Source organism: Oenanthe melanoleuca, chromosome 17 (genome assembly GCF_029582105.1).
Source record: "Oenanthe melanoleuca isolate GR-GAL-2019-014 chromosome 17, OMel1.0, whole genome shotgun sequence".
NCBI classification, from domain to species: Eukaryota; Metazoa; Chordata; class Aves; order Passeriformes; family Muscicapidae; genus Oenanthe; species Oenanthe melanoleuca.
In genome coordinates, this window is record NC_079350.1 from 6400500 (window position 1) to 6428045 (window position 27546).

General features: G+C 46.5%; 1 protein-coding gene across 6 annotated transcripts; it reads left to right on the plus strand.

Annotated features, from left to right (window-relative positions):
- The first annotated feature begins 130 nt into the window (after positions 1 to 130).
- Positions 131 to 27061, plus strand: SLC25A25 (solute carrier family 25 member 25). Of its 6 annotated transcripts, none has more exons than XM_056505388.1 (11): positions 152 to 510; positions 19874 to 20000; positions 20081 to 20168; positions 20611 to 20646; positions 20947 to 21058; positions 21792 to 21950; positions 22695 to 22847; positions 22949 to 23056; positions 23280 to 23447; positions 23933 to 24083; positions 24510 to 27061. In XM_056505388.1, exons 1-11 carry the CDS (start codon positions 232 to 234, stop codon positions 24692 to 24694), a joined length of 1566 nt encoding a protein of 521 aa, XP_056361363.1. In that variant the 5' UTR covers positions 152 to 231; the 3' UTR covers positions 24695 to 27061. The 6 variants fall into 6 exon arrangements, with proteins under 6 accessions (XP_056361364.1, XP_056361363.1, XP_056361366.1 ...); XM_056505390.1 differs by lacking the exon at positions 152 to 510 and adding an exon at positions 10927 to 11654; XM_056505392.1 differs by lacking the exon at positions 152 to 510 and adding an exon at positions 17074 to 17399.
- Positions 27062 to 27546: the final 485 nt, after the last annotated feature.

The window sequence follows — 27546 nt, forward strand, 5'->3', positions numbered from 1 at the left end:
CTCAGAAACACCGCGGCGCTGCCTTCCGATTGGTGGAGGCGAGGGCGTCCCCTGTGACGTCATGACCCACCACCCCCGGTAGGCGCGGCGGGGCGTGGCCCAGGGCGTGTCGCCCGCTGTGATTGGTTGGCGCGGGGCATCACGTGGCAGCGACGGCGCGTGGCGCGAAGGCGGAAGCGGCGCCATTTGCCGGTGCCGCGGGCGTGAGGGGTGGTCGGTGCCGGCGTGGTCATGCCGGGGGCACGGCGCTCTCTCGCCTCCCCGGTGGTGAGCGGCGTTCTCTGCCCATGCGGGTCCCCGCAGGGATCCGCGGTGGAGAGCAGCGGCAGCAGCGGCGGGGGGAGCGCGGCGTCCTGCGGGCGGTCGCTGTCCGAGGCCTCCGAGCAGGACCGGCGTCTCCGCGCCCTATTCCAGAAGCTCGACGTGAATCGCGACGGCGCGCTCTGCATCCACGATCTGGCCGTGGGGCTGGGCCGCTTGGGGCTGCACCGCACCGAGCTGGATCTGCGGGTGAGCGGCGGCGGGCGGTGGGGTTTGGCCCGGCGGGGCTGAGCGCTCCCGCGTTCCGGGGCTAAGGGAGGGTTTGGCCGCTCCCCTCGTCCCGTATCCGCTCCGTGCTCGTCTTGGGAGCAGGACGTGGGCTCTGGAGACCTTCCAGCTGTGTCTCGTCGGGACAGCGGTGGCAGCTGCTGTGTCCCTTTAGCGTCCTGTTCTCCGGGCGAGAGCGGGGCCGTGTGATGCGAGACCTCCAAGTCTCCCTGCTGGCTTCCGCGCTAGACCCGGAGGAATCGGCTTGCTTGCTACCTGTAGGCATGTCCGGTGTTAGCTGTCCGTAATTAGTAAGATCAAAACCTTCGGTATTGGGCAGGAAAAACCATAAAGGAAATCGTGTTTCTCCAGGACTCAGCACAGGTAACTTGCATGCTGACTTACACTAGTGGAAGGCCCTTTGGAAACGGTTCCTGCACTCAGGATAATTGTGCAGGTTTCATTCCATCATCGTGTTCCTCATATGAGTCTGGCAGCCTGTTGCTGCTTATGTTTGTTCAGGATGGTTTATGCCAGACTCGTTTATTTTATGTGTTTGGAAATATCTTAGAATGTAGGGAGGGTGCTGTACTGTACAATTTGTAGGTGGAGCGTGTAAAACATGCAGCTCTGGCTTTCTCTTTCAGGGAGCCTTTTGTACTCACACCTCTCTGTGTGATGCTGTACAGTGAGGGCTCCAAGGTTCAACATGATGCTGCTCTATTCAACTGTGATTAGTGTAATTTACATGTCTATGATGAATGGGCTTGTCCTCAGTGCTGCACAGTTTTTCCCTGCCTAGTCGCTTGTTTTTTATGTGCAGGGCCATAAAAAAGCTGAGTATCATGTGAAGATAGGAGATAAACACATGGGTGCAGCCAGGGATGTGCCACCACAGAGTGCCTGAATCTTACAGGAAGGAAGAAGAGTTTAAGAATAACTTCTGAGTCACTGAAAAGATACTTAATTCAAGTGACAGCTCGTATTCTCTCCCTGTTCTGGGAGTGTTGACCCAGTTTGAGTGCTTTACTTGCACAGTCCTTTCCAGAGTTTCTAGCTCCTTTCTAACTTTGAATCTCCAGCATCTTAACTTCTAACATTTCTTTTTGGTTAGCATCTTCCTAGCTGCTGTAAAAATATGAGAATTCCTTGGTAGTGTGATCTCGTGAGCAGTTTAGTTGTGCTGTTTCTAAAAATACCGTGAGTGCCGTGGGGGTTTTCTGCTGGGTGCATTTGGGTGTATAAATCTGATTGTACCACAAGTCACCAGTGCATGCCCTGTGACACTGACCTGCTGCCAACCCTTGACCTCTACCAAAAGTCCCTCATGACCCAGAATGTTCTGTGCTCACACCTGCATGCCTGCCTCTGTTTGCATTCTCTTTTCTTTGCATGTAACTCAATCCAGCCTAACATTCTCTAGGCCCAGGAGGAAGCACTTGAAAATAAACTGCGTTTTTACTTCCCAGCAGAGAGTTTCTTTGCTTGGCGCGCTGCGGGAGCGGCACAGAGGAACCGTTCTGCGGGGACTGGAGCTCGCTGCCGGAGGGAAGCGCTGCCTGGAGGCTGCTTAACAATCCTGTCTTTCTGCTGAAGCCCTTGTCTGTCAGTATTGTTCCTCAGCCCTTTCCTTCCTCTGACTCCTCTTCCACATCCATAGTGTGAGAGGGGTGAAACGCATGTTTCACAGGGTGCCCAGAGAAGCTGTGAAGCTGTGGCTGCCCCATCCCTATAAGTGTCCAAGGCCAGGCTGGAAGGGGCACTGAGCAACTTGATTTAGTGGAAGGTGTCCTTTCCTGTGGCAGGGAGTTGGAACTGGATGCTTTTTAAGGTCTTTTCCAACACAAGCCATTCTAGAGTTTGCAAAGCATTGTTAGTGTGGTAGAGCGTGCCCTTCAGCAGGGTAAAAACCATCGAGAGTGAGGATGCAGAGTTCAAAACTCTCAAGTTCCAGTTAAAAATGTGGGAACAGCCCTCAGCTGGCTAGCAAACTTCCACATCGTGCAATTTTTAGGGAAATCAAATAAACTTCCTGTTTCCAAAGCAGTTCTATTAATAAGTTGGTCTTTTTTCTGCTCCAACTTAGCTAATTATGGCACCTCAATGCTTAACTAATGTGAGGTCACGCTCAAGGAAAGTGCTTAAGTGTCAAGATAGAAAACTTCCTGATTTATTGAGCATAGTGTTTGGACCAATTTAGGCATAAATCACATGGATTGCTTGTGATTAGTAAATTACATGGTGCACTTTAATTTTCCTTCCATGCAGCAGTACATTTGATATGGGAGTTGCCTTCTAACATTTGGGAGCAGATGGAGAAAACGTTGGGCTCGTAAAGTGAGGTTATCACAAATCTTTGCTGCGAGCTGCTAATCTCCCTGCGTCAGTAGGCTAGAAGTCCTTGTAGTAACAATAACTTTTGGGCTGAACTTGAAAAGAAAATGAGCAATATTTTGGCTCCTTCAATGCTTGAGAGTTCTTGCTGAGATAAAACCTTTTGTGGCATTCTTGGAAAATTGCTGCCCTCTCTTTTAGAGGTGGCCTTCTGTGGTGGGGGAGAGAAGGGCTTGTACTCAGATGTCCTTTGAGGTGGAATTTTCTTATGTAAACGATGCTTTCTTTTTTTTGTTTGTTTTTTTGTTTTATCCCATGCTGTTATCTTTAAACCAATTGACAAAATACAGTGTGCCAAACCAGTGAGCCTTGTAACGAAATGCTTGTTTGCACTGGTCAGCATGAAGCAATCCACATACTTCACTCTGTTTGGGCAGTAAAATGATAACCATGTGAAGAATTTTTTTTAAAGCCTTTCTTGTTCTACTGTATGAAGGGATACTATTTTACTGCTAAATTTCATCTACCTCTGGGATGGTCAATGTCCTGTTACTGTTGCTTTCTGACTTTATATAGACCTGTGGAGCTTGAAATATGCACTTAATGGAAATATGCTGAAACAGAACTGTTTCCTACTTTGTATCTGGAGATGTCCTATTGCTGAAGGAATGTGTGATGGTAATATTTGTGTGTTTGCTAATGTAACTGTTTTCCTACTGATCCTGATTAACTGCAGGGCTGGAGTGCCATTCCAAAACTTCATCTCTGCTGCTGAAGTTCCAGACAGTCTGAACTGGTGGAATTAATCCCAGCTGCCTAGAGACAGACTGAAGTGGTGAATTTTGTCTGCAGCTGCCTCTTCTGCAGTGGTGCTGAGCATCTTCTGCTGGACTAGTTCACTTTAAGAAACAGAGAAAACATAACCCTTGTCTCTTTTCAGTCCCAAATGTCCTCTTTGCCTCTGCTTTAACAGTGATGTCCTCCTTGGTCTTGTGATACTTTCCCCTCCTAAATTCATGTATGCAACTGTGATTGCTCCCTTGATATCAGCTTCCCTATGGAAAACTATATCAGCTCCCAGGCTGCTGAAATTTGCTTTCATCACTTTTTCCTTAGCCCTGTATCTCATCTTTGATCTTCAGGTTCCTGGCTGTCCAAACTTCCCCTCAAGGTCTGTTTTTTACTTTTCCCATGTACTGAAGAAGCAAAGCTGTGCTGCTGCAGCTGGACTCCGCAGTGTTCTGTTTGCGTCAGGCCCTTCTTCTGACCAACTTTGCATTTTAAATGTGTCCCTGGACTCTTCCAGCTGTGTCCATGCCATTCTGGGATAATAGATCAGTCAGCTCTTTCGCAAGAGACTCCATGGATGGATTGAGAAACTCTTTCTACTGTAGCAGTTGCAGTTGTAAAAAAATTTAATCTTGTTTCTGATCAATACTTTATCTTCTGTCATGACGTCATTTAATTCTTCCTCTCAGGCTCCGTTTCTGGGACTGTTTTATTCTTCAACACTTTGAATACTCTGTTTTATACTATGCACAATGTACTGCAATTCTTAGCAACTGTAAGGGGCAGAAGGAGCAGGAACTTTTTCCAGTGTGATGCTTTCACCTGTTTTCTATTCACAGCCACCTGGAATTGGAGGACCTAAGTTTTTATTGTGTTACAGAAGTCAGTTTATGATAAAAAGAGCAAAATTCTAATTCTGTTCGGTAATTTGGACTAGAATGTCTCTCCAGCTCTCATTTAGATTTCACAATACATCTCCAAACCTATATACATTTATGCATTATCACATTTTCATGGTATGTGTCCTGAATCCTGCTGGGGCACTTGTGGAGCTTTTAGCTGGGCTTTTGTAATTCATCCTGAAGGGTTGAGCAACACAAGGTTGTATCAGACAAATACTGTTACAGCTTGATATTCCAGTTGATAGCCTTCTTTCTGCTGCCAGCAGCTTCTCATCCACCCATCTCCATACTAATCCCAAAGGATTACCCTTTGTGACTACCCCAAACCAGTTTAATACAAGGCAAAACCATTTTCAATAACATGTTAATTAAATTCACACATTCATGAATAATATTTATTAAAATAATAAGCGAAATAGGTCACATTTGCTGGGTCTGTAGGAGTGGAGGCCTGTTCTTGCTCTTTGTAAATTATGAAATGTGTGGTTTGATGGAGGCTCTGTTCTCATGCACTTGAGCAAGAGCAGAACTGTAGGTCAGTGATCTCATTGTAGATAAAACTTTCAAATCTGTGATGAGTGGTTAGTTGGTATGAATTTGGGGTTTGTTGCCTTGTCTGATTTAGGCTGAAGACGCAAATGAACTCTGTAATCAATCACGTGAGTTCTTGACAGCTGCAGAAAAGACTTTGAGAAGCCAGGCCTTGGATTTGGCACAAGGAAACTTCTGGGCGCAGTGTTGGTTATTAATAGCCTTGGCCAGCTCCCCTGCAGTGAGAGCTTTGGGACAGGGAATGTCAGGGAGACGGGCTGTCACTCTGCCAGGACCCAGAGGTCTTGCAGGGACAGCAGGAGGAGAGGGGTGCTGGGGACCAGGGAATCTCAGACTGTCTTGGTGAAAGTCTTTACCCAGCCTTGGTCTCTGGGCAGCCCTGCCTTAGTGTGATTAATGGTGAAATGGGCAGTGTGTGTCCACTCAATGTTGGGAGCAGGTTTTAAATGCAAATATGCACAGGAGAAACTTGTTCCTGCATGTTTCCCTTGCATATAAACAATAACAGATTAGACAAGTGTTACTTTATGTACTTACAGGACCAGATACCTAACTCTTGAGGGATGTCTGTTCTTTCAGGATTGTTTTTTTGTCCTATCTTGCAGAAAATTGGAGAAGCTTGGTGGTTCTCTGGTTTATTTAGCAGACCTTTGTCCTGTTTGCACAGTGCTAATGACCAAGGGCTGCTGGCAGACCTTTGAGAGATGTAGGTGCAACTTAGAGCATAAAAATTTTAAATGTCAGCATTGTGTAAATAGAAAGACATCCTAAATATCAGTGATATGGCCTCACAGTATTACTTCCTGCAGGATGGGGTCTGTTCTCAACTTTGTAGGGAAGTGAATGCCTGTAGGAACCCCTCAGCCTGAGTGGAGTGAAACAACAAAACTCATCCAAAGCAACTGATTGTGCCTGTGTAGAATATGCAGCAGCACTTTGGTCTTTCAGTGTGTTCTGTGGGGCATTTTTAGTGACCAGAGCTCAGTGCCTTGGTAAGTAGTCGATGCATCTCCTTGTCCTCATCTGCATATATTATTAGAATAGTTGATGTTGGAAAAGACCTCCAAGATAGAGTCCAACCTTTGACACAACATTGTATTAACTAAACTGTAGCACTAAGTTGTTTTAAGAACACCACCTCCAGGGATGGTGATCTACCTGGACAGTCTGTGCCTTACAATCCTTTTAGTGAAAAAATGCTTCCTGATGTTCAGCCTGAAGCTCCCCTGGCATGGCTTGAGGCCATTTCCTCTTGTCCAGATGCTGGTTGATTCAGAGAAGAGGTCAACTTCTGAGTGGCTTAAACCTCCTTTCAGGGAGTTGTCAGATCACGGAGATAATGTCAGAGCTCCAGACTTCAGCATACTTACTGTTTATTTTTATTTTTAATCTAGCTGAATATTGAGCAGAACCCTTAAATGGTTGGTGAGCATTAATAAAAGACATTAAAGCTATAATAAGGACTTGATCTTTTGTTTGAGAGCCCTACAAAATGGTGGTGCTGCAGCCCCGGGCTTTGGTTGCACACAGTATAACATGATATGGTGTCAGCAGGAGGGGGAGGGAGCTTTTTCCTACAGCCCTACTTGTAGCAAATGGGAAATGAGTCTTTGTTCTTGTTCATGTGGTATGGCTATATTTGTCCCTGTGAATGTGGGACATGAGCACAGTTTAATGATGGCCCAGTCTTTGTCTTGGGTGGAGAAGCATAGCTGTTGTTACAGCCATGAGCACATAGCTGTGATAACCATGTCTGTTTGGGAAGGCAGCAGAGGTGTCTGAGTTCTTCCAGCTCCCGAGCTGCAGGAAGCTTCTGACAGCTAAAGCAGTTTGCAGTGGAGAATTCCTCTCTAAGAAATTGTTGACATTTTTAGATCATTAGTTGCTTGGAAAGGCAAAGCTGCTTGGTATGTGCACCTACATGGTTTAGCCTGAGGAGAACTGTGTGGGGACAGGCCTGGGCCTGGGCTGCTGCAGGGCCCTCCTTTCTCTACCTGTTCTCCTGCTTTACTGTCTGGTGCAGCAAGAAGTTGATTTTCTAATTTTTGAGTATTAAGGATGTCATGTCTCTTGGTTAATCCCTGCTCTTCATATAATATAATATGATATGACCTTGGTGAAACTCTCTGTTCTGGGCAATGGCTCTGTGCTGCTCCCCCTCCCTGGCCGGCTCTCTCTGTATTTTTGTGTTTGGCACTGGCTGTGGATGCCTGAATATATCAGCTTGGGTAGCTAATTCCTTGTGCCAGGATTTCTGTAACAAGGAGACCTGGGTTGCTTTGTGTTCCCTGAGCTATGCTGTGTCACCTTAATATATGAATGTACTTAAATGTCACCAGACACTTTAATTATTTAAGCAGCAGTGGCCAAGACGTTGAGATTTTATGTCATGGTGCGAGAAACACCGTGCAGGGTTAACTTTGACTTTCTAAAAAATGTGAAGTAGTGACATGCTTAATGTTTTCCTCTTTCAGAAATTAAATTTGAAAAGATAAGAGGTAATTGGTAGAGTCATGGTGGCCCATCCCAGCTGGGGGCTGGGTGCTGGGTGCTATTTCTGGTGGCACACACATGTAGGCAGCAGGGCTCCTTGGGGTGCTTCCAGGAGGCTCCCAAAGGAGATGAGTCACTGCTCATTCCTGCAGGGTCACCTAAGGAACCAGAGACTGCCTGCAGCTCTTCCTGTGCTGGAGGAGAAGGGTCATTGCTCCCAGCACAGCTCCCTTCCCTCTGCTCCCCTCTCTTTTTACCCTCCCTCTCACATTTTTTTCATGTTAGCAAGTTGTTGATGATGAGGCTCACATGTTCACAGGAGAACGCTGTGCATTTACTCAAAAGTCTTCTAGAAATCATCTTAAAGCAAAAGTGAATTTCTGCCAGGTATACCAGCCTGGAAAAGGCAAGTGTCTGTCTGAAAACTGGAGTTTTAGACTCAGCAGGTATGATGATGTAGCTGAAAAAGGGTACAAGATAACTTAGTTTTATGGCTTATGCAGAACCTCCCTCTGCCAGCTTGCAGTACTGAGGAAAATACTTTAATTGAGCAAAACATGTCAGTCTCTTGCTTTTTTCTCTCTCTTTTGTCTCCATTTGGATATATTACAGCTCTTTATTGTCAGCTTCTGCTCAGGCTATCTAATGACTATCCATTTTGGTGCAGGGCTCTGAGGCCAGCTGCCACAGGCGCCTTCTGTCCCCAGTGACTGGTGTGCTGGCTGAGAGCCAGCATTCAGATCAGCCCTCCTGCTTTTTCTGCCTTAAATCCCAGGTCTGGATCATGTAAACGGCTGGAATTGGAGGAATAGCTGTCTCCTAATGAAGCTGAGGTTGGGAAAGCTGTTTCACTTTGGCCTAGGTGAGGGTTCAGGATTTCTAGGAAAAGTTAATTCTTGCTCCTCATATTCCTTTGTGTCACCTTTCACAGGTGGACAGTATTGAAATCACAGTATTTATGACATCTTTTATTATGCCTGAATGATTGGCTTCGTGGTGGTACTGGCAGAGTAATACAGAGTCCCTACAGATTCCCTATAGGAGTGCAGTTGTCTTGCTTCTAGCTATAATCATCTTGCCATTACTAGGTTTATTATTCTGACCTAAAAAAATTTCCCACTTGGTAAAAGAAATGCTTTTTTTTTTTTTTTTTTCTTCACCTAAATATGATTAGAAAATTGTCTGTTCTCAAGGAGTCATGTGAATTAGTGTGGTGGCAGAATTCCTCTGAGGTTTCCTTTAGTGAGGACAGAGGCCAAAGAAGCACTGCTGAGTTTATGCTTTAATTACACCCCAGGCATATAATTTCTTGCACAAATGATTATTTTCTTATGAAATCTCTGCATGAACAAAGGAAGATGGGGGTCACTGATGTGCACACACCACAAATGTTAATTCTAATGCAAGGGAACAATTGTAACAGTGTCAGGTAACATCAGCTGTTAAATGGGACCCCTTGTGGGTATTAAGTGACCACAGAGGACAAATCTCAAGTTCTACTTTGGGTTCTTTGCCTTCTGTATCATGACTTGTGTAGCTGTGTGAGTGGCAGGGCAGCCTGCCTGTTGCTGCAGGCAGCCCAGATGCCCTTTCCACACTTTTTTTGGACCCCATCCATGAGTAGCCTTAACTGGTTACCCCAGCAGAAAGCTCTGCAGTTTTTTGGCTGGGTTAATGGGGTTGTCAGAGGAGCAAGGTAAGTGCAGGGCTTAAGTGGATGTGTGAGATGACTTGTAGTGGCAGTAAGCTTCAGATTAGTTCACAGCTGCTTGTGAAACCACAGCCTTAGGCTAATAGAAGCTGATTTTGAAGAACTGTGCCCAGTTCAGAAAATCTGCTTTGTTCCTCTGACTTGAGAGCATTAAAAACTTCCAAATGTCATCTTAAAGGATCTGATTCACTATGTGTTAGAAAGTAGTTTAACTTTTGGGCTTGTAGCTATGATGACTGGCAGCAGCTCAGGGTAATGGAGGCATGACAAGAATTCCTCAGTCTTTTCTGCCTGTGCCTGAGCTGCTGACTGCATCCCAGCTAAAACCAGACTGCTATCCCTCAGAGAGGGACAGGGCTTTTCCACACCCTCACTCCAGTGTTACTGCCCCATAATTTTGTAAATTTTTTGTGTGTGGTTACTTTTTGGTATGTGTCAAATTTTAAGATAAAAAACTTTGTTGCATACTCTACATAGACTTGTGATTAAAAAGCATTTTTTTTCTTCTTAAGTAATTCTGGTGTATTTGCAGAAGAATTTTTTTAGTGTGCTGTCTTCTATGTTCTTGTCTCTCACTTTTTCCATTACTTAGGTTCTTTATAGGAATTCAGTGATAGCAAGTTCCCAAAAGTGATGTTCATCTCAAAATTTATGTGCAACTTGGGTGCTTAAGGCTCGCAGACCTTTTAGATTTTGGATCATATTTTCACATCTAATAAATGTATACCAGAAGTGTCCTGCAGTCTGTCACTGTCAAAAGTTGAAAACTGAAAACTGAGGTCCTTTGCTTGCTGTGGCTCTTGCTGTGCTGTGTTGGGTAGGGAGCCCCAGGTGATGGAAGCTGTGGGTTTGTACTCTTTTTTTTCTGGCCTGTTAAAACCCCCAAACTTAGGGAAGAGTCTCAGTACTTTGGAAGTGAGGCATGCAGTGCCCTCTGTGGACACAAAGATTCTGGGAATATGAAATAAGTTGAACTGTAAAATGGAAAATGCTGCTGGGTTCCTCCAGGGTGGTTCTGGTGGGAGACTGATACCAATCAATGGTATCAAAGCCTCACCAATCAATGTGGCAGCAGAGGAAAGCGTGGCATTTCTTGTAGAAATCCAAGCAATATCGTGTGTCCCTGTGTCGATATATATTAATATCCTACCTTTGACTAGGTGGATCAAGGCTCCTCCAGCAGAGCTCGGCCAGCCGACCAACCAGCGATGGTTTAAGCCCAGCTCTCACAGTGATGAATGGCCGTAAACGCTGTGCGGGGAGCCCAAGGCGGCAGCAGCACAATGCAGCACCAAAGAGCTATTGTAGACACGGATGAGACTATAATAGACTGGGGAGAGAGAGTGCACTTAGAGGTTAATGCGGCCATGGCTGGGCAAAGCCGGCTTCTCTCTGCACAACCATCTGCCGCCCTAACAAAGAGCTGCAGCCGGAGCTGCCGAGCCACACACACACCCCTCGGGCGCTGCCCATTGCTCGGGTCCCGTGCTGGGGGCCCTGCCCGGCCCCGGGGCCCGGCGAGCGCGTTCCTCTGCGGGCGAGCCCCGCGCCCGGGGCGCGCTCCCGGCCGGCTGCGCGCGCGGCCGTGTCGGAGCAGCGCAGCGCTGGCAGCGAGGATTGGCTGGGCACTGCTGCAGTGGGGACGCAGCCCGGGTGCTCGGCATCGCTGCTCGGCATCGCTGCTCGCCCGGGCTGCCGCTGCCATCGGCGGTTCTGGGAAGCTCCTCTCGGAGAGGTTTCGTCTTTAGCTTTTCCTCCCTAAGCGCGGCGTCTCTCGGCTTCTCTGTCCAAGCAGTCTCCAAAGCGCAGCGTCTCGGCTTCTCCGTGCCAGAGGGCTTGTGCTTTGTCTGTTGCCATCAGATTTCTGAGGCTCTGGTACAATGAGCTGCTTGTCAGGCCAGGCACGACTGCAGTAGCAGCAATTTCAAAAGGCAGGAAGCGTCCGCAGGAGCGGTCTGTAAAGAGTCGGAGCCGGTGGAGTCGCTGGGTTGAGCCTCCCGCTGGCTGCCGTGCCGATTCCCGTCTTGGGGGTGCTTGGTAGTGCAGTCACATCATCCTTGGCAGCGGGCAGCTCCTGAGCGCTCAGGGTTTCCCTGCCTGGGATGCTCGCTGGAGCAGCAATGCTGCAGACCCTGTGGCATTTTCTGTCTAGCTTCCTTCCCAGGGCCATATGCCAAGGTCCTGCAGATGAAAAAGAGGATGAGGCCAGAAACACCACCCCACTTCCAGGCCCCGGGGAGAAAGGGCCAAAGGTGTTGGGGAAGACACAGGACAGAGGGACTGATCCCACTGAAAGGAGACCAACTATCCTACTGGTGGTTGGACCCGCAGAGCATTTTCCAAAGGTAATGGGATTTCCAGGGGCCTGAGGAGGGGTTGGTGCACATGACAGTGGAGTGTGTGGTCTGCTGGGAGAAGGGTTTTGCAGGTGGAATGTGTGAGTAGCTGTGTGTGTGAATTTGGGGAGGGGGGAGAGGAACAGGAAAAGGGAGCAGGGTCTAACGCGTGTGCTTGCTAGAAAGGAAGGGGGCGGGGGGCAGGAGAGTGACTGAAGAGAGGAGATGATCTAACCTTCCAAACATGATGTTCAAAGTGTGGGAGAAAAATGCTGTTTAGGGGCAAGGGGGAAATATGGGGGCCTCCAGGGTTCCTGGGCAACTTGTAAAAAGCATGACAGAGAGGATGGGGAATGATAATGCAGGTTAGTGGCGAGTCCCACCCCTGCATCGGAGACCGGCAAAGAATGAAATGCATCCTAAAATGTTCTGGAGTCAGTCTCTGGTGATTTGGCAAGCCTTTGGTGAAACTTGCATGTTTTGAGCAAATGAGTAACTGGCTGTATTATTTGAATGGCAGAGCCCGGAAGAGAGTAGAGTGTGTCCCTGGGGAGCGGGTGGCACAAGGGAGAGACTAAAATTGGTGTGAGGATTGGAAGTTCCCAGGGGGTGGGAGAGTGGGGAGGTGGTGGGGACGCACAGTTGGCAGAGAATAAATGGTGAGGCTTTGTCTGGGGGGAGGCAAACAAAAGCTGCTTAGTTTAGTGCCGGAGCTTCCAGCCCAGTGCTGGCCAACTGCAGTTCTGGCTTATTTAATGGAGGGAGTGCTGTTCTGTCTCCCCTGAGGATGGTGCAGTCAGCTCTGACTACATGTGGTTCAGAACCAGGGGTGTGACCCGGGATTAGGGGGGAAGGAGTTGGGCATAAGGCCTGTGAAGGAAGGGGGAGGTGAGGATGATACTGAAGGGCTGCAGCAAGGATGGAGTGTGTGACTTTCAGGATCCAGTTTATTTGACAGGGAATTGGGCATGGCTGTTGCTGTGAGCTTTCTCTTTAAAATGAGGGATGAACATATTTAAATTGTAGAGGGGATTAATATCTGTTCTGCTGCTGTTTTGAATGGAAACAAGCAGGGCGGCATTCACATTCTGTGGAGCAGAAGCCACTCCCTGCTTGAATCAGACTGTAAAATCTGCAGGGACTTTTGCCTTCATTTCTGTCCTTAGCAGTTAGCACTGTGCATCCCCTTCCAAAAAAGGAGCATGCGCATTTTGAGGAGGACTTTGGTGCACAGAGGTTGAAGAAGGACAGAGGCTCAGAACTGAAGGAAGTGGTGACGAAAACCTTGGAATTATAGGGCTAAAAATCTCTAATGTCTTCCAGAGAACAATGGCCTCTCAGTCAGGGAAAGTCCATCTGTTCACACCTGGAAATAAAGCTTTTTCTGGAAGCTGATACCAATCTCCTCTTTCCTGTGTGACCCTGGGAAGTTCTGCATGGGAACAGTAGGATTGGCTAATGGAGAAATACCTAGAGGATAAAGATGTGGCAAAATGGAGTTATTGCATCTTAGGCAGTAACTGCCACTCTGCCAGGAGGTTGTGACTGTGTAATTTTAGCTTGCCCTGATTGTAAAGTAAAATGCAGGGTAAAGCTCTTCTGTTGAGGATTATGCAGATATGTTTCACCTTGCAGTTCAGGCTGGCTTATGCTTCATCCAGCCCATGGCTCAGCTGATGGACAGTAACTTGTTAAGATGCAATGACTTGTTTGTGCTTGATCGGATATCAGTGTTCCAATTACCTGTCTGAAGGAGAAGTGTTGGGAAAAGCCTCACACAGCCATAGGGACAGATAATAAACCACTGTGAGCAAACAGTGTTATTTGGTGTTGATAGAAAATGTGGGGGCTTTTGTTCTCTGCCACTAACTGGCTGTAACCTTGGGAGCAGTCTCTTGACTGGTTGGCCACTTAATTTTGTAAAAACACTTGTTACTACTTCTCTTCTAAAAACACACAAAATATCACGCCTGGTACTGGGGTTTCTGTAAGGAATTGATGTGTATGGATAAACTTGACTGGAGAGGCTTCCTGGCCTTGGCTCTTCAATTTTCACTTGTTATTGCTGTGTTCCTCCTCAGATGTTTGCTTGTTTAAAGCTGTTTCAACATGAGGTTGTTTTTGCAAAGATGGGGAGAAAATACTGATTGCAGATGTGTTATGTTGGCCCTGGATCTGTGTACACAGGAGACAGGCATGATCTGCCCCTGATGTCACCATCTGGACTTGTAACTTTGGATCCCTGTGTTTTGTTGGTGGAACAGGTCACCTTTCCTGGTTACCTTTATGTCAGATAACACATAGTGCTCTCTGCTGTGCCTGGTCTCTTATCCTTCCCCTGGCAAAGCCTTGCCTGTTGCAGCTTTTTACTCTGCTGGGGTCTCTTAAATCATTAACTCCCCTCCTTCATACATCGTACACTCTCTGTGCTTTGTGAGGACTTTCTGTACTGGTCAATTAATTATAAGCTAGTTTCCAGAAATTAAAAATACCAAGTCAGCAGAACCCAGTGAAACCTTCTAGCAATAGGGTTGGAACCCAGAAAGCTGTTTTGCTTCTGAAGGAGGATGTTACATGACTGTGACGCTTGCTGGTACTTGATATTTTTAGAGCCTTTTTTTTTAGCAGAGTAAATTCAGAATTAAGCAGCATACTTTTCTGATCCTTGTATGGTTGCATCTTTCCATCCCTTACAGGGAGGTACATTCTGGAGGTGATGTAGTAAACCAGTGATGAAGTAGATGCCTAGAAGAGTACAAATGACTTGGAAAGGTTAGCAGGGATGGCAGAGTATAGAAACTGGTAACTCATGCAGCATTTAGAAGAACCAAATCCTATAAATAAAATGAAAACGAGTTTGCTAAAGGGAGAAGGAGCTGGGTTTGCCTTCCTTCATGGCTCACTTTTCTTGTCATCAAGGAAACTGTAGAGGGTATTAGCCAGGCTGGCAGTTCCAGTGGTGGAATTGGTGGATGGAAATATCAGGGAGGAGTGACTTCATTTGAGCTCTGTGTCCTGTCCTTGGTTGGTCAGGAATAGACAGTGCTAATGAGGGATGTACTGTCTGTAGCTGGCACCAAAGCCCTGGGCTGAGTGTGCTGCTGCCCACAGGGGCTGGGGCAGTGGGACTGGCTCTGTGTGTGCTGAGATGTGGGCACTGACCCACACCAGTGTCCCAGCACCACTGATCCCTGCAGCTTTGGAGAGCTGCCTGGCTCTTGAGTATTTCCAGCTTTACCAGGATTTTTTTAGCTGAAATACAAAAACTTCTTAATACTTAAGTTCCTTTTGTCATTATAACCTGAATTGCTGGTATAAACTTCATTTGTAATCTGTCTCTCCTTCTTAGCTCACTGTCCTGTAATTAATACCGTGCTTAAAATCAGCTTTAACCTCATTAGCTTTCTCCTTTCCTCTGACGTAGGTAGCAGGGCTTTTTTTCCTAAAATGTGCCGATTTTGCCTTTTGTCTTTAGCTGCCAACTCCAAACAGAGTTTCTTAGGAAAATCTGCATCATGTTGGCATAGTAACTGAGCTGCCAAGCAGCTATAATAGTGATGCTTGGCAACTCGTGGGAAGGACTACAGAGGATCTTAAGGCTTTGTGAAGCAAATCTGAGTTGGATTTGTTCACTTACTACCTGTTGCTGGGGGTGCCCACCCTGCTCCCCTCGGTGAGGGTGTTTGGTGTTGGACAGTGGGGTGTAGGTATCATTGGGGTGCTGCTTGCAGTGAGACTGGGCTTGGTGAGAAGGCTGGGGTGTGCTGTGGGCATGCATGCATACAGTGAGCTGCTGCAGCTGATCTTTAAGAGGATCTGGAGTCCCTGAGAAGATCCTGTTTTCATGCAGAGAGACGTCAGCAGGGAGTAGGTTAAGCCTGGTTAGGTAACCTGGCTGCAGTGCCATGGTGAGTGAGGTGGCCCAGGAAGGGCAGAGGACACCATTGTAGGTCACGACTCCCAAGGGTACTGAGTTGCTGTGAGTCGTGATCCATTAAGCTTTAAAAAAAAAAAAAAAAAAAAAGAAAAAAAAAATCCTTGAAAATAAGCCACAGATTAAATATAACCAGTTTGTGTGATTGACATGCAGCTCCATGAGCAGCTCATTACAGACCTTGGCTTTGCTTTGGAGAACAAAATAACACAGCAAAGACATAGAGGCACCCTGTGCATGAGGGCCTGAGGAGGGGAGTGCTGGTTGGACTTTGCTCTGCCAGCAGGCTCTTCAAATACAGCAAACACCAGAAAATGTTGCTGTGTCCGCAGCAGAGGGGAAGGCTCTTATCCTGGCTGGCTTGAACCAGTTCAGCAAACACACTTTGTTACTTCTAGTGCAGACAGGATTACAGTGTTTGGGTTATTGGCTATGGTTTTTTGCATCTCCCCTGTGTGATAGCTTCTCTCTGATTAATACCAAGACTATAACTTTATTTAAAATTCATGTTAGCAGTCAGTGATTCTGTCCTGAACAGCATTGCTGCCTGCTGCACATTGGTACTCTCTCTGGAGAGAGCTAGGTGTTACCCCTATCTCAAACTCCACCAAATTGACAGAAAGCTGTAATTATACCTGCATTAAATGGTACTTATGCCACATTCCCTCCAGCCTGGCTTGCTCCTAATGAGAGCTCAGGAACTCGCTTACAAAGCAGTTAAACTGTCAAGGGTAGAAACTGGAAAATGTTGCTCTGTTCATCTCGTAGCACATATCTGACTGCAGTGTTGGAGTCAGAAAAGGATGAAAAATATTAAGCTGTTGTAACTGCTGTGTGGATGCTTAGCTAGGAGGCTTAAAAAGCAGCTGGGGCTGTTTTGAAGCCTGCCCTTGATTTGGGTGATTTTCTCTGTATTTGGCTCAATGACAAACCTCTACAGGCTTTATTGCTGCTGTGTTGGTAACTCTGGAGTGCTACAGAGGGGAGAGGTCTTTGTGTGCAGGGGTTGTCTGCTCTTAGCTGGCACAAGTGGTTTCAGGAGAACTTGTGACCAAAGACAGTCAACTCTGGCATAACAAAATAACCTTGTAAAAGTGGGAAACTTTTAATTAAGCTGGCTGTCCTAGACGTGTATTAAAGCAGTAAGTAGGTGTCATCCTGTTCTTACCGCACTTTAAAGAAATAATTTTTTGGAAGACAGTGATAGTCTTCCTGTGTTGCATGATGGGAGAGGTTGTGATCAAGACTGGTCCCACTACCTGTGTAAATCCCTACAGAGGTGAGAATAGGATCAGGAAAGGACTGTAAGGCACGGCTAGTGAGTGTCCTGGCCCTTGGCCAAAGCAGTAAGAGTTAACTGGCGCTGGGTGTGATGTAAGGTGCGGGTTCAGTGGGAGCCAGGTGTTGAGCAATCGGAGGAGCTCACGTGTCTCTGGATCAGCTGGGTGGGACCAGCAGCCCCGGCTTCCCTTTTAAGTAGAAGGGCAGGGCTTGTGCAGCCAATCCCGCCGGAGCCGGCTCGCTCATAGGCATGTGTCATGAGACGTGCTGGCATTTCCTTTCCACTAGGTACTGAAATTAGCTCAGGGGAATCACTCAGTTTTACTTCCCTTCCTTGCCGGTCGGAGTGAGCAGGGCAGCTGAGTCTTGGGCTCAGAAAGATGCTCTGCCTCTGTCTGTACGTGCCGGTGTTTGGGGAGAGGCAGACGGAGTTTGAGTACTTTGAGTCGAAGGGGCTGCCGGCCGAACTCAAATCCATCTTCCGACTCAGCCTCTTCATTCCTTCCCAGGAATTCTCCACCTACCGCCAGTGGAAGCAGGTATGGCCCTGAGAGGGGAATGGAAGGGAGCGAGGCAGGGGGGGTGTCCAACACCTTTAGTGGCTCACCTGAGTGGGGGACAAGTTGGTAATGGTTTGTTGTAGTACCTGAGTGAAGCATGGAAACGCTTCTTGTGCCCCTTGGCAGGGATTGCTGAACTGGCGTGGAGTGAACTCTTTTTGATTCTTTTGTTTTGAATTGGGTGAGGTCTCGATGCCTGTAAGACTTTTTAAACCAGTTGATATGAAATAGAAAAAATGGGTTTTCCAAATTATGAAGTCTTCTGCTTCTATGGGTCTATTCAGATACAGCATTTCACATCCTCTTCCTTCTTTTTCCATCCTTCCACATGCCTCTTTCTGACAGCAGGCTGTAATGTAGAGTCAGCTGAAGCTGGTGGAGGTGAGCAGGTTTGTGCTGTTATGAGGAGAGCAGCTCTGTGTGACTCAGCTGGGGTGGGTGGGCTGAGCTGGGGAAGATTATGCAAGAACTTTTTTCTTTACTGTGGAAGGGAATGCACTAAATCCATGGAGTTCTCCATCCCGATGTGTCACAGTTCTTGCTTTCAGCTCTTGCTGTCAAGAGCCCAGAGAGCTGATTATTGATCAGCCAAGCAGGGGAAGCTTTTTATGCCTCTGCAGAGACACAGACAGCAGGCTGGAAGGTGTGTGGGTTCCCACAGTGTGCTGCAGGGGCTGTGGCTGCAGGTGACCACGGGAGCTTCTGCAGCTAGAACAGCTATTATGGGCTAGATTTCATGTTTGCTGTTGAAAGTGAAGAGGTGCAGGCAGAGGTTCACACCTCCAGAGAAGATGATGGGAGCTTGGCTCTCTCACCCCTCACACGTGTGCTGTGGGTTACTGTCGGGCAGGCAGCGTTTCTGTGCTGATGGTGGGGGAGGAAGGTGAACAGGGCAATGCTTTTATTGCCTGCGGTCTCTGATCACTCAGGGTGCATTTCTGCAGTTGTTGGGGCGTGCTGAGAGAGAGGGAGCAGTTGCACAGTCACATCTCTCTTACAGTGCCTCCACATTATTAATGCCTGTCAACTGGTTGGGGGTTGCCAGTGAGAGGGAAGCCCTGATTCAGCTGTTGAAACCCAGTGTGCTGACAGGAGAGGAGTGTTTGTCTATATTTAGCCTACAAGTTAAATGTGAGGTCGTATCTGAACTTCACAACGGTCATATGATAAATGGCAGGTTGGAAATACTGGGCATACCTTGGAGGTCAGGGCAGCTGGGACAGCACTTTCTTATTTAAAGTTCATAGAGTGATTAGGAATAATCCTCATAGCATTAGGGCTAAAGAGACAGGACTTGGTGGGTGAGAGAGAGCATTTCAGTAGCAAATTATTTAGTAGTGAAGTAATTTAAAATGACATTGAAACAAAGACTTCTGGTTTATGAAGGGGACTGGTGGTCATAGAATGAGGACATATCACAGTGAGTTTAAGCTTGCCTAATACTTTGAAGCCAAGAATTTGCCTAATACTTTGAAGACAAGATATTGGTGAACAGAGGGTTAACCCAGCGTTTCAGCTCAGAGCTTCTTTAACAACCCATCTGCTGTTAACATAAATGTTACCATAACTAAAACAAAACTTTGGGTGATGCACTAAACTGAATCATACCTCATTGAGTATTGCTCACTGATTCATGTTGGAAAAGACTTAAAGGCTGTCAAAGGCAAGTGGCTGCACCAAGAGGGAAATAGGAACTCCCTGAGCCACATTCTTGCAGTCTGGAGATCACCTCACCTGTCAATATAAAGCCCTTAGAGAGGACAGTCCATGGCCTATTGCCTAAGTGAGTTGCAGTTGCAGTGAGTTAATTAGTCATTTACCTTGTCCTAGATGTTTGGCACAGTTTGATCTTGATTTTAACTTCGTCCTACTAAGAACCTATTCTTGCTCTATATGCATCTCATGGAAACTTGTGTAATTAAAGCACATAGCTGCAGGGTGCCTAAACCAGTTCACAAAGGTTTTTATCTTTGGCTGTATTCACTAGACCTGGACAGGATTTTGCTGGTTGGAGTTAGTTACTGCCAGAGGGAGCTTACTTCTCTAAGGACTGTAGTAGGCACAAAATTCCTTTTCCTGTTCTTTTTTTTTTTTTTTTTTTTGGTGACCTCAAGTTTTCTGATTCATTTTTAACGCAAATCTGTTGACTCATACTTAGTTCACAAGGACTTTGCAAGGTGTTAATCAAGGTACAGTCCTGAGATTAGACACATGACACTAGCTGAATATCCCTGATAAAACCATGAGGCATTCCATCTGTGTAATGGACTTTGGGAAGCAGTTGGAATCAGGTGACTTGTAAGAAGCTCTTTTAGAAGAATTGCAATTCTGTCAGCTACTTTTTGGAGAAAAAGTCAGTTGTGTGGGAAATGTTTTTTAAATATAGTAGAAGGGGGAATACATCTGTCTGAGTGAACAAAGGAACTGACAGTTCTTGGTTGTTTTCTGAACAGAAAATTGTGAAGGCTGGAGACAAAGACCTGGATGGACAGCTGGATTTTGAGGAATTTGTTCACTATCTCCAAGACCATGAAAAGAAGCTGAGACTGGTTTTCAAGAGTTTGGATAAAAAGAATGATGGTAAGGTGATGCTCAGGGTGGACTGGTGCATGTGTTAGTCTGTAATATGAGTCCTTGAGCTCACTGGCTTCTCTTTGCAGGTCGCATCGATGCCCAGGAGATTGTCCAGTCTCTCCGGGACCTGGGAGTCAAGATCTCTGAACAGCAGGCTGAGAAAATACTGAAGAGGTGAAGATTCTACTGGTGTTTCTGTTTTATGTTGAGGGAGCTAGAAAGAAATACAGGGACAAGGAGCCTGTCTCTCTTTCCCCTGTATGCACTTTCCAGAGACTTTGGTTCCTCCCTTTTTCCTGTTACTTTCCATTTTGATTTCTCCCTGTGAGTTGACATACAATTATAAAATCATAATGCTTTATTGAGACTTACTGTCAGAGTTTCTCCCTGACCTGTTGAGGGGAAGTGCTTGCACCTGAGCTGATTTGCATCCCTGTCTGATTGTCCTGCTGCCCTGAGCTTGCTGCCTTGGAGTGGGACTGTGCAGTTGCTCTTTGGAAATGCTGAGTGCTTTATGCATGTGGCACTAACATGTTAACAACCACTTATTTGTGCTGTTTTTTTCCTCTTTTTTTTCCTCTGCTACCTTCCCTCTGTCTGTTTGCCTGTGTGTCAGAATAAGGACGGGACACTTCTGGGGTCCTGTCACCTAGTAAGTATTATTTTCCCTTCAGTGTCAGTCATGTCCCTGAATTTGTTAGGAGGGGTTGCAAATATTGTTGTGGGCTGGTTAGAAGGGAGAGAGAGGGGAAGAAAGAGAGAGCCCACTTCTACCTCAGCATTGTTTGGTGAACAGAAGATTTCCTAGCTTTGTCTTGTGTCTCTTTAGAAGTCTTTTAGTAGTTGCTTTGCAAAGCTCTTTTTGGCGTAGGTGTGGATAATCAAAGGGAAGGGGAGGAGGAATTTGTCACCCAGTGGGAGTCTGTACTCACCTGATGATCAATCTTTTTAGCATGGATAAGAACGGGACAATGACAATTGATTGGAATGAGTGGAGAGACTATCACCTGCTGCACCCTGTGGAGAACATTCCTGAAATCATCCTGTACTGGAAGCACTCCACGGTAAGAAATAGCTCCTGTACAACAGGTCTCAGTCTTTGCCCAGCTTCTTGGTCCAAGTCCTGGCCCCCAGGAGCTGCTATCAGCAGTTTTTATCATTCTCTTCATGGTTCACAGCTTCCTTGTAGCTCTGGAAGCTCAATTGCTTCCTGTCCTCTGCTGTAATCTTGCTGGATATCACTGTCACAGCTACTGGCACAGGTGATGACGACTGCAGTACTGCAGGAAGATGAGGGTGTTCTTTTGGTGTGCACCTCCAGGAGCTCCTGGCAGTGGCCAGCCCCAGCTGGTTCAGGACCTGTTTAAACTAGAATCTGATTCTACAGGCAGCCATCCTTTCTGGAGTTTCTGTACGTGAATAGTATGTAATGAGATTTAACTGGCTGCAAGCTTGGAAGGTTCTGGAGAGGTCCAGCTTTTTTGCCATGCAACTGCCATGCCTGCAGTTGGTCATTTTGTTCCCAAAAGCGTCCCATAGTATTTAAATGTAGACAAATGTTCAGCACTTGCCAGGTTCTTGGAGAGAAATCTTGAAACCAGAAATGAGTTTTCCCTGTGACACATTCTAGCAGTGGCAGCTCCTGTGGCCAGGCACAGCAGTTAGTGGCTGTAGATAAGCTGCTGGCTTGGGATAAGCACATCCTGAACTTCAGCACTTGGCACTAATAAAGAGCAGTAAAACTTCGGCAAGATCACTGGCTGATGCAACATTTCTCAACACCTTCTTCTTTTGCAGATCTTTGATGTAGGAGAGAATTTGACTGTCCCTGATGAGTTCACAGTGGAAGAGAGGCAGACAGGGATGTGGTGGAGACATCTGGTTGCAGGTGGAGGTGCAGGTGCTGTGTCCAGAACCTGCACAGCTCCCTTGGACCGTTTGAAAGTGCTCATGCAGGTATGATGGAGAAGTTCCAATTTGTTTAAACACCTGAGCAGGTTCCTTTAATATTTGTAGTTACCTGGGAGGTGATAATGTTCATCAACACAGTACAGCACTCTGGCCCATGTTAATCTTGTTGTTCTTTAATTGCTATTTTTAAAAGCATTTTGAATTATTTGAGTGATCAAAGTAATATAAAAAATTTATTATTCATTAACTAGAAAAAGTACAGAGGGTCTTGTTGGAGGTGGACATGTCAAAATTGTCAGTAGTAAGACAGTTTTATGGAAAACTTGACTTTTGGTGAAATAGGTTAAAATCTCTGTTCCTTTGAGAGACCCTGAGGCCATGAGAGTTGAAGTGTATGTGGTGGTCAGTTGGCAGAGCTTGCACTCAGTATTATCAGCATTAGAAAGGAATTGGAACATTTTGATTTTAGCCTGCTTTGTCACAGCTGAGAAGTTGATGGGTAGTTGATCCTATGCTAGGTATGGGAAAAAACCAAGACAGTTGCCTATTTAACCTTTCCTCGCATTCCAGCGGGAGATAATTGATTAGATTGATTGATTAGTTAACGCTAGACTTGGCAAAAAAGAAAAGGAGCTTGCTCTCCTATTGTAGAAGTTATCTGGAAGGGATTAAAACCTTGGCAAATCTCTGGGTAAATAAAAAAGCGCCCTTTTGTCCCTGGATTACAGAAAAACATTGCACTGTCGTAATGGGGGCTGGAAGTAATCCAGGCTTGTCCCTGTCGCCCAGGTTCACGCCTCGCGCAGTAACAACATGTGCATCATCGGCGGCTTCACGCAGATGATCCGGGAGGGCGGCCCCAGGTCACTGTGGAGGGGCAACGGCATCAACGTGCTCAAGATTGCACCCGAGTCAGCCATCAAGTTCATGGCCTATGAGCAGGTGAGGGCACAGACAGCTGTGACTGCAGGACAAGCTGAAAAGAAAATGATGGCTGAGAGAAGTCATGGAGCCTCAACGTGTGTGTGTTTTGGCTTCTGCAGATCAAGCGGTTCATTGGTACTGACCAGGAAATGCTGAGGATCCACGAGCGGCTCCTGGCTGGTTCTCTGGCTGGGGCCATTGCACAGAGCAGCATCTACCCCATGGAGGTGAGGCAGGAGGCTGAGTCCAGCCCAGGAGGGCTCGTGGTAGGGGCAGGGCTGGGAAGATGTGGGTACAACACCAGCACTGTAATCTTTAATGAGCTCTCAGAGGTGGTACCAAGCAGCACTTGCTGTGCTCCTGACAGTCATGCTTCTATGAATGACTTTGTACATTTTTCTCCTGCTGATTCTCCTGTAGGCCTTCATGCTATTTATTCTTGTCTTCTAGGTTCTGAAAACACGGATGGCTCTAAGGAAGACGGGACAATATTCGGGCATGTTGGATTGTGCCAAAAACATCCTTGCAAAGGAAGGAATGGCTGCCTTCTACAAAGGCTACATTCCCAACATGTTGGGGATCATTCCATATGCTGGTATTGACCTGGCAGTCTATGAGGTATGAAGCCTTTAACCTATTGTTGGTTTACAGTTGTTATATTATGTTTTATGTTATTATTAACCTATTGTAGGGCTGTGCTGCTTGTGTGGCCTTATCACTGTCAGACTTGTCAGTAATGACAGGCGTTTAAGTATTTTGTATTTTATCAAAGCTTTCTTGAACAGCCTTATGGGGCACAAAAGTATTTTTTTAACCAAAAATGTCTTAAAATATAATCCAATATGATGATTCTAGTTCATAAACCATAGTCAGCATCATGCATGGTCTCTTGTTTCTTTTCTTCACGAGAAAATTGCAGCAGAAAATTAAAGGAGGGATTTTCCCCAGGCACTATGGCAACAGCAGCTCAAAAGGATTTGAGATGCCCTGTGTTCTTGGCTGAACTTGCCTGGAACTTTCTAGCCTTTACTCTAGATCTTTCATGAAATGTGATACTCCTTTGCTTGCCTCTTCCCTGCTAATGTTGGGCTTGTTCCTTCCAGACACTAAAAAATACCTGGTTGCAGCGCTATGCTGTCAACAGTGCTGATCCTGGGGTCTTTGTTCTGCTGGCCTGTGGCACCATCTCCAGCACCTGTGGACAGCTTGCCAGCTACCCACTGGCCCTCGTGAGGACACGCATGCAGGCCCAAGGTGAGAACTTTTGGAACAGTGGGAGCTCCTGCCTTTGTTTTTGAGAAAGGCTAAAGTTTCTCTAGTGTAAACATTGCAACAACAGCCTCAGCTGGCCCACGCAGCTGAGCCACGGGCTGTTTGTGATGCTGCAAGGGGACGGTGGACTTCGTGCTGCCCTTCTAACCTCTGTGGCCAAGGACCTCCAGGACAGAGGTTCTGTTTTGCTCAGATCAGCAGTTCTGGGCTGAGGGCATCTGCAGAGCAGTTTGAGAAAATACTTGCAGTGTGGAGCACGGAATGGGTAGCTGAGAAGTTCATGCTGTCCCCCACGAAGCACCTTTGCTCTGGGAACATCTGAACGCACATGGATCAGAGCTGCTCTTGGAAACAAAAGTGTTTTCACCACATAGGCTGCATTATTTATTGTGGCTTTCCCTGTTGCAGCTTCAGTGGAGGGTGCTCCTGAAGTGACCATGAGGGGACTGTTCAAACACATTCTGAAGACAGAGGGAGCATTTGGGCTTTACCGGGGTCTGGCGCCCAACTTTATGAAGGTGATCCCAGCTGTGAGCATCAGCTACGTGGTGTATGAGAACTTGAAGATGACTCTGGGCGTGGACTCGCGGTGACCAGGAGATGCTGAGGACTCAGAACTCTGAAATCTTGGGATGTGATCCCAAGACATATAAGCCATCTCTCATTCTGTGAATGTGTCGACACTAAGCTGACTAAGCAAAGCTGTGAAATCTCAGATTGTGAGTCAGTAAGGAAGGGGGAGGGGAGGATCTGGTGTCCTTTTCCATCTTGCTACTCAGAACTCCACATAAACCATCACGGGGTCCTTTTCTTTGGGGCCTTTTGGGAGACCAGGAGCTGAACTCCTGGGAAATCTTGCAGTGGGAGTTGCTGAGGTCAGTTCCCAGCAGTATGACAGAGTAGCAAAGAATTGGGTTACAGGTCTGCTCTCAGCATGTTGCCTGTACAGAGCTGTTTGCCTACAGATGAGCACCTTCTGACTTGCTGAAAGAGCTTCTTTTTCCATTCAGAGAGCTGCTTTTTCCATTCAGTTGTTTAACTTCCTACCCATTGTTTAAATTTGTACAAACCTTGTGTAGGAGCTGCTGCCACACCAGGCTTATTATGTTTACAAATATTCCTTTGGGTGGGAGACATTCATGTTCTGCTTCCAAGAATTGACATGAAATGTAACTTTGATCTATACTGGTTTGGAGGGCTGGTGGGCAGTGGTTTATCCAGCCAGGCTGAAGGTTACTTAAGCCAGCCTGATGAAGAATTAGGATTATTTATTTTTTATAGGTTTAAGTGTGTCTCATAAACCCACTAACAAGATGCACTTACTAACAGAAGCAGCAGACTAGAGCCTGCATGCCTGTATCCTTTGCATGCTGGGATTGGCTTGTCTTATTCTCTGCAGGGGCTTGGAAAGGGGAAGGCAGGAGAGCCCTGGGCTGCCTGGCACTGTGATGCATGGCTTTAGTGATCAAAGACACAATAACTCACAGCTCCTGTGCAGCTGTGCTCCCAGCACGACACAAGAGCCCCTGTGCAGTGCTGCATGGACCTCTGAATTCCATCCTGCCTGGTGCCAAGGAGAGCTCGTCAACCTTTTCCAAACCCCGTGCCTATGCTGCTACCTTATCTCTTTAGACCTCTTGGTAGATCCATGTTCAGGTTTCCATTGGTGTGATGGAGGCCCCAAGTCAGGAATGTCTGCTGTGGGAAGGGCTGTTGGGGAGAGGGGCTGTCACTGGCAGAGGTGAGCTTTCAGTCCTGAAGGCATGCTTGCTTGTCTTTCAAAGGGTGCTTTTCATAAAGCTAAGGGAAAGAAACGGCTTTAAAATTTCTCTGATAGCATTATGGGCTGCTTTAGTTAATAGGATCCAGCTTCTGAGGCCTGGGAGATCCTCACCCAACTTTTCATTTTGGGTAAAATGGACCAGCGTTGCATTCCACTGTTTTACTGCTTAAAGCATATTTATTTTGTATTTATTTGAACAGAGTTATGTCAGGCTATTTTTATAGGTTTGTTTAAATATTGTTACTGTGCTTGTATTTTTCCTGTTTTAAAAAGCTCTCTATTAGTTTTTTTACATCACACAGCTGAGTCGTGGGGAGGGATGCTGAAGTCACTCATGTACCTGCCCTCTGGGGCTTGAACTGCCTTCCCCACGTCTGGATTTGTTGCTGGAGGACCTCAGCCCAGAGAAATTCTGTAGCAAGAAGCCATAGGAGAGAAAGGAGCAGATGAGGAAGCAGAACCTTGGGGAGAGGGTGCACTGTGAGGCTTGCCTTAGCTTGGAATTGCCTCTGTGCACGGTGGAAAGGCTTTGGGTGAATGGCTGAAGGTGGGAAGTGGAAGGTCTGTGGATGTTGGATGTCACAACAATTAATTAAGAGTGCTTGGGGGAGTTTTTAGGTAAGGGGGGAAGAGAGAAATCTCAGGGACTAAAGATAATACACATTTCCAGAGAGATGGAAGGAAACTTGCACTTGGACATGAGCTGCTGCAGTTGTGCTTCAAGGCTGAAGCAGCAGACCCTACTGCTGGGCTAGTGCTCATCACATGCAGGAGGACACTGTGGAGATGTGTGTGAGAAATTGGAAAAGGATTTGCTAGCACTCAAACAGCTGCTTTTTTTTCCTGACAGATTTTGGTGGTTCATGGAGAGTCTCCCAGGTGAGACTCTGCCTTCACTTTCAGTGCTGTCAGTAGTAGCCATGTGGAAATCTAACCAACAATGGATTAGTGATACAATTTTTTTTTTTTCACCCCCCCTCTTCCTGAGACCTGTCATAAATTCTGCAGTGGCTCCTTCCTACCAGTGTGGCCTAATGAGAATATGAATATCAGAATGCAAAAATCAATGCAAAATGACAACCATCTTTGTAGCTGTAACCACAAATTGTTATAATGCAAATCTAACTCGGATTCTTCATGTAGGGAACAGTCTGCTAATAAAGGTCTGATAAAGAGATACCACGTCTCCATCTCTTTCTCTAAGGTTCATTTGTGCTCTTTGGGGCCAGACTCTTCCTGGGCTAATGCTCACCAAGGACACTGATACTGGGAAGGATTTCACTGTGAGGACCTGGGAGAACAGAATTCTTAAGAGCAAAGCCAGCAAGAACAAAGCTGACGACAGTGGTGATGAATCAGGGATGTTCAGACACTGTTTACCTGTCCAAGCATTGCTGGACTTTGCTCCTCTCTGCAGTATCCATAACACTGTTCAGAGAAGTGAATTTCCCAGAAAAACTGAAAGCTCTGCAGTCCAATTATCCCCTTGAAAGGACCTGGCTTATACAGTTTTCAAAATAAAGGCTTTGTACAAGTTTTTTCATGAATAAGAACCCAGCCAGGAGCTCTTGAAGGTCATTCAGGAGCCATAGCTGGTAATGCAAGTGGGCTGATTTGGTTAACAAAGCTTGCTGTGGGGGCCAGACTGGCTGACTTTGTGTG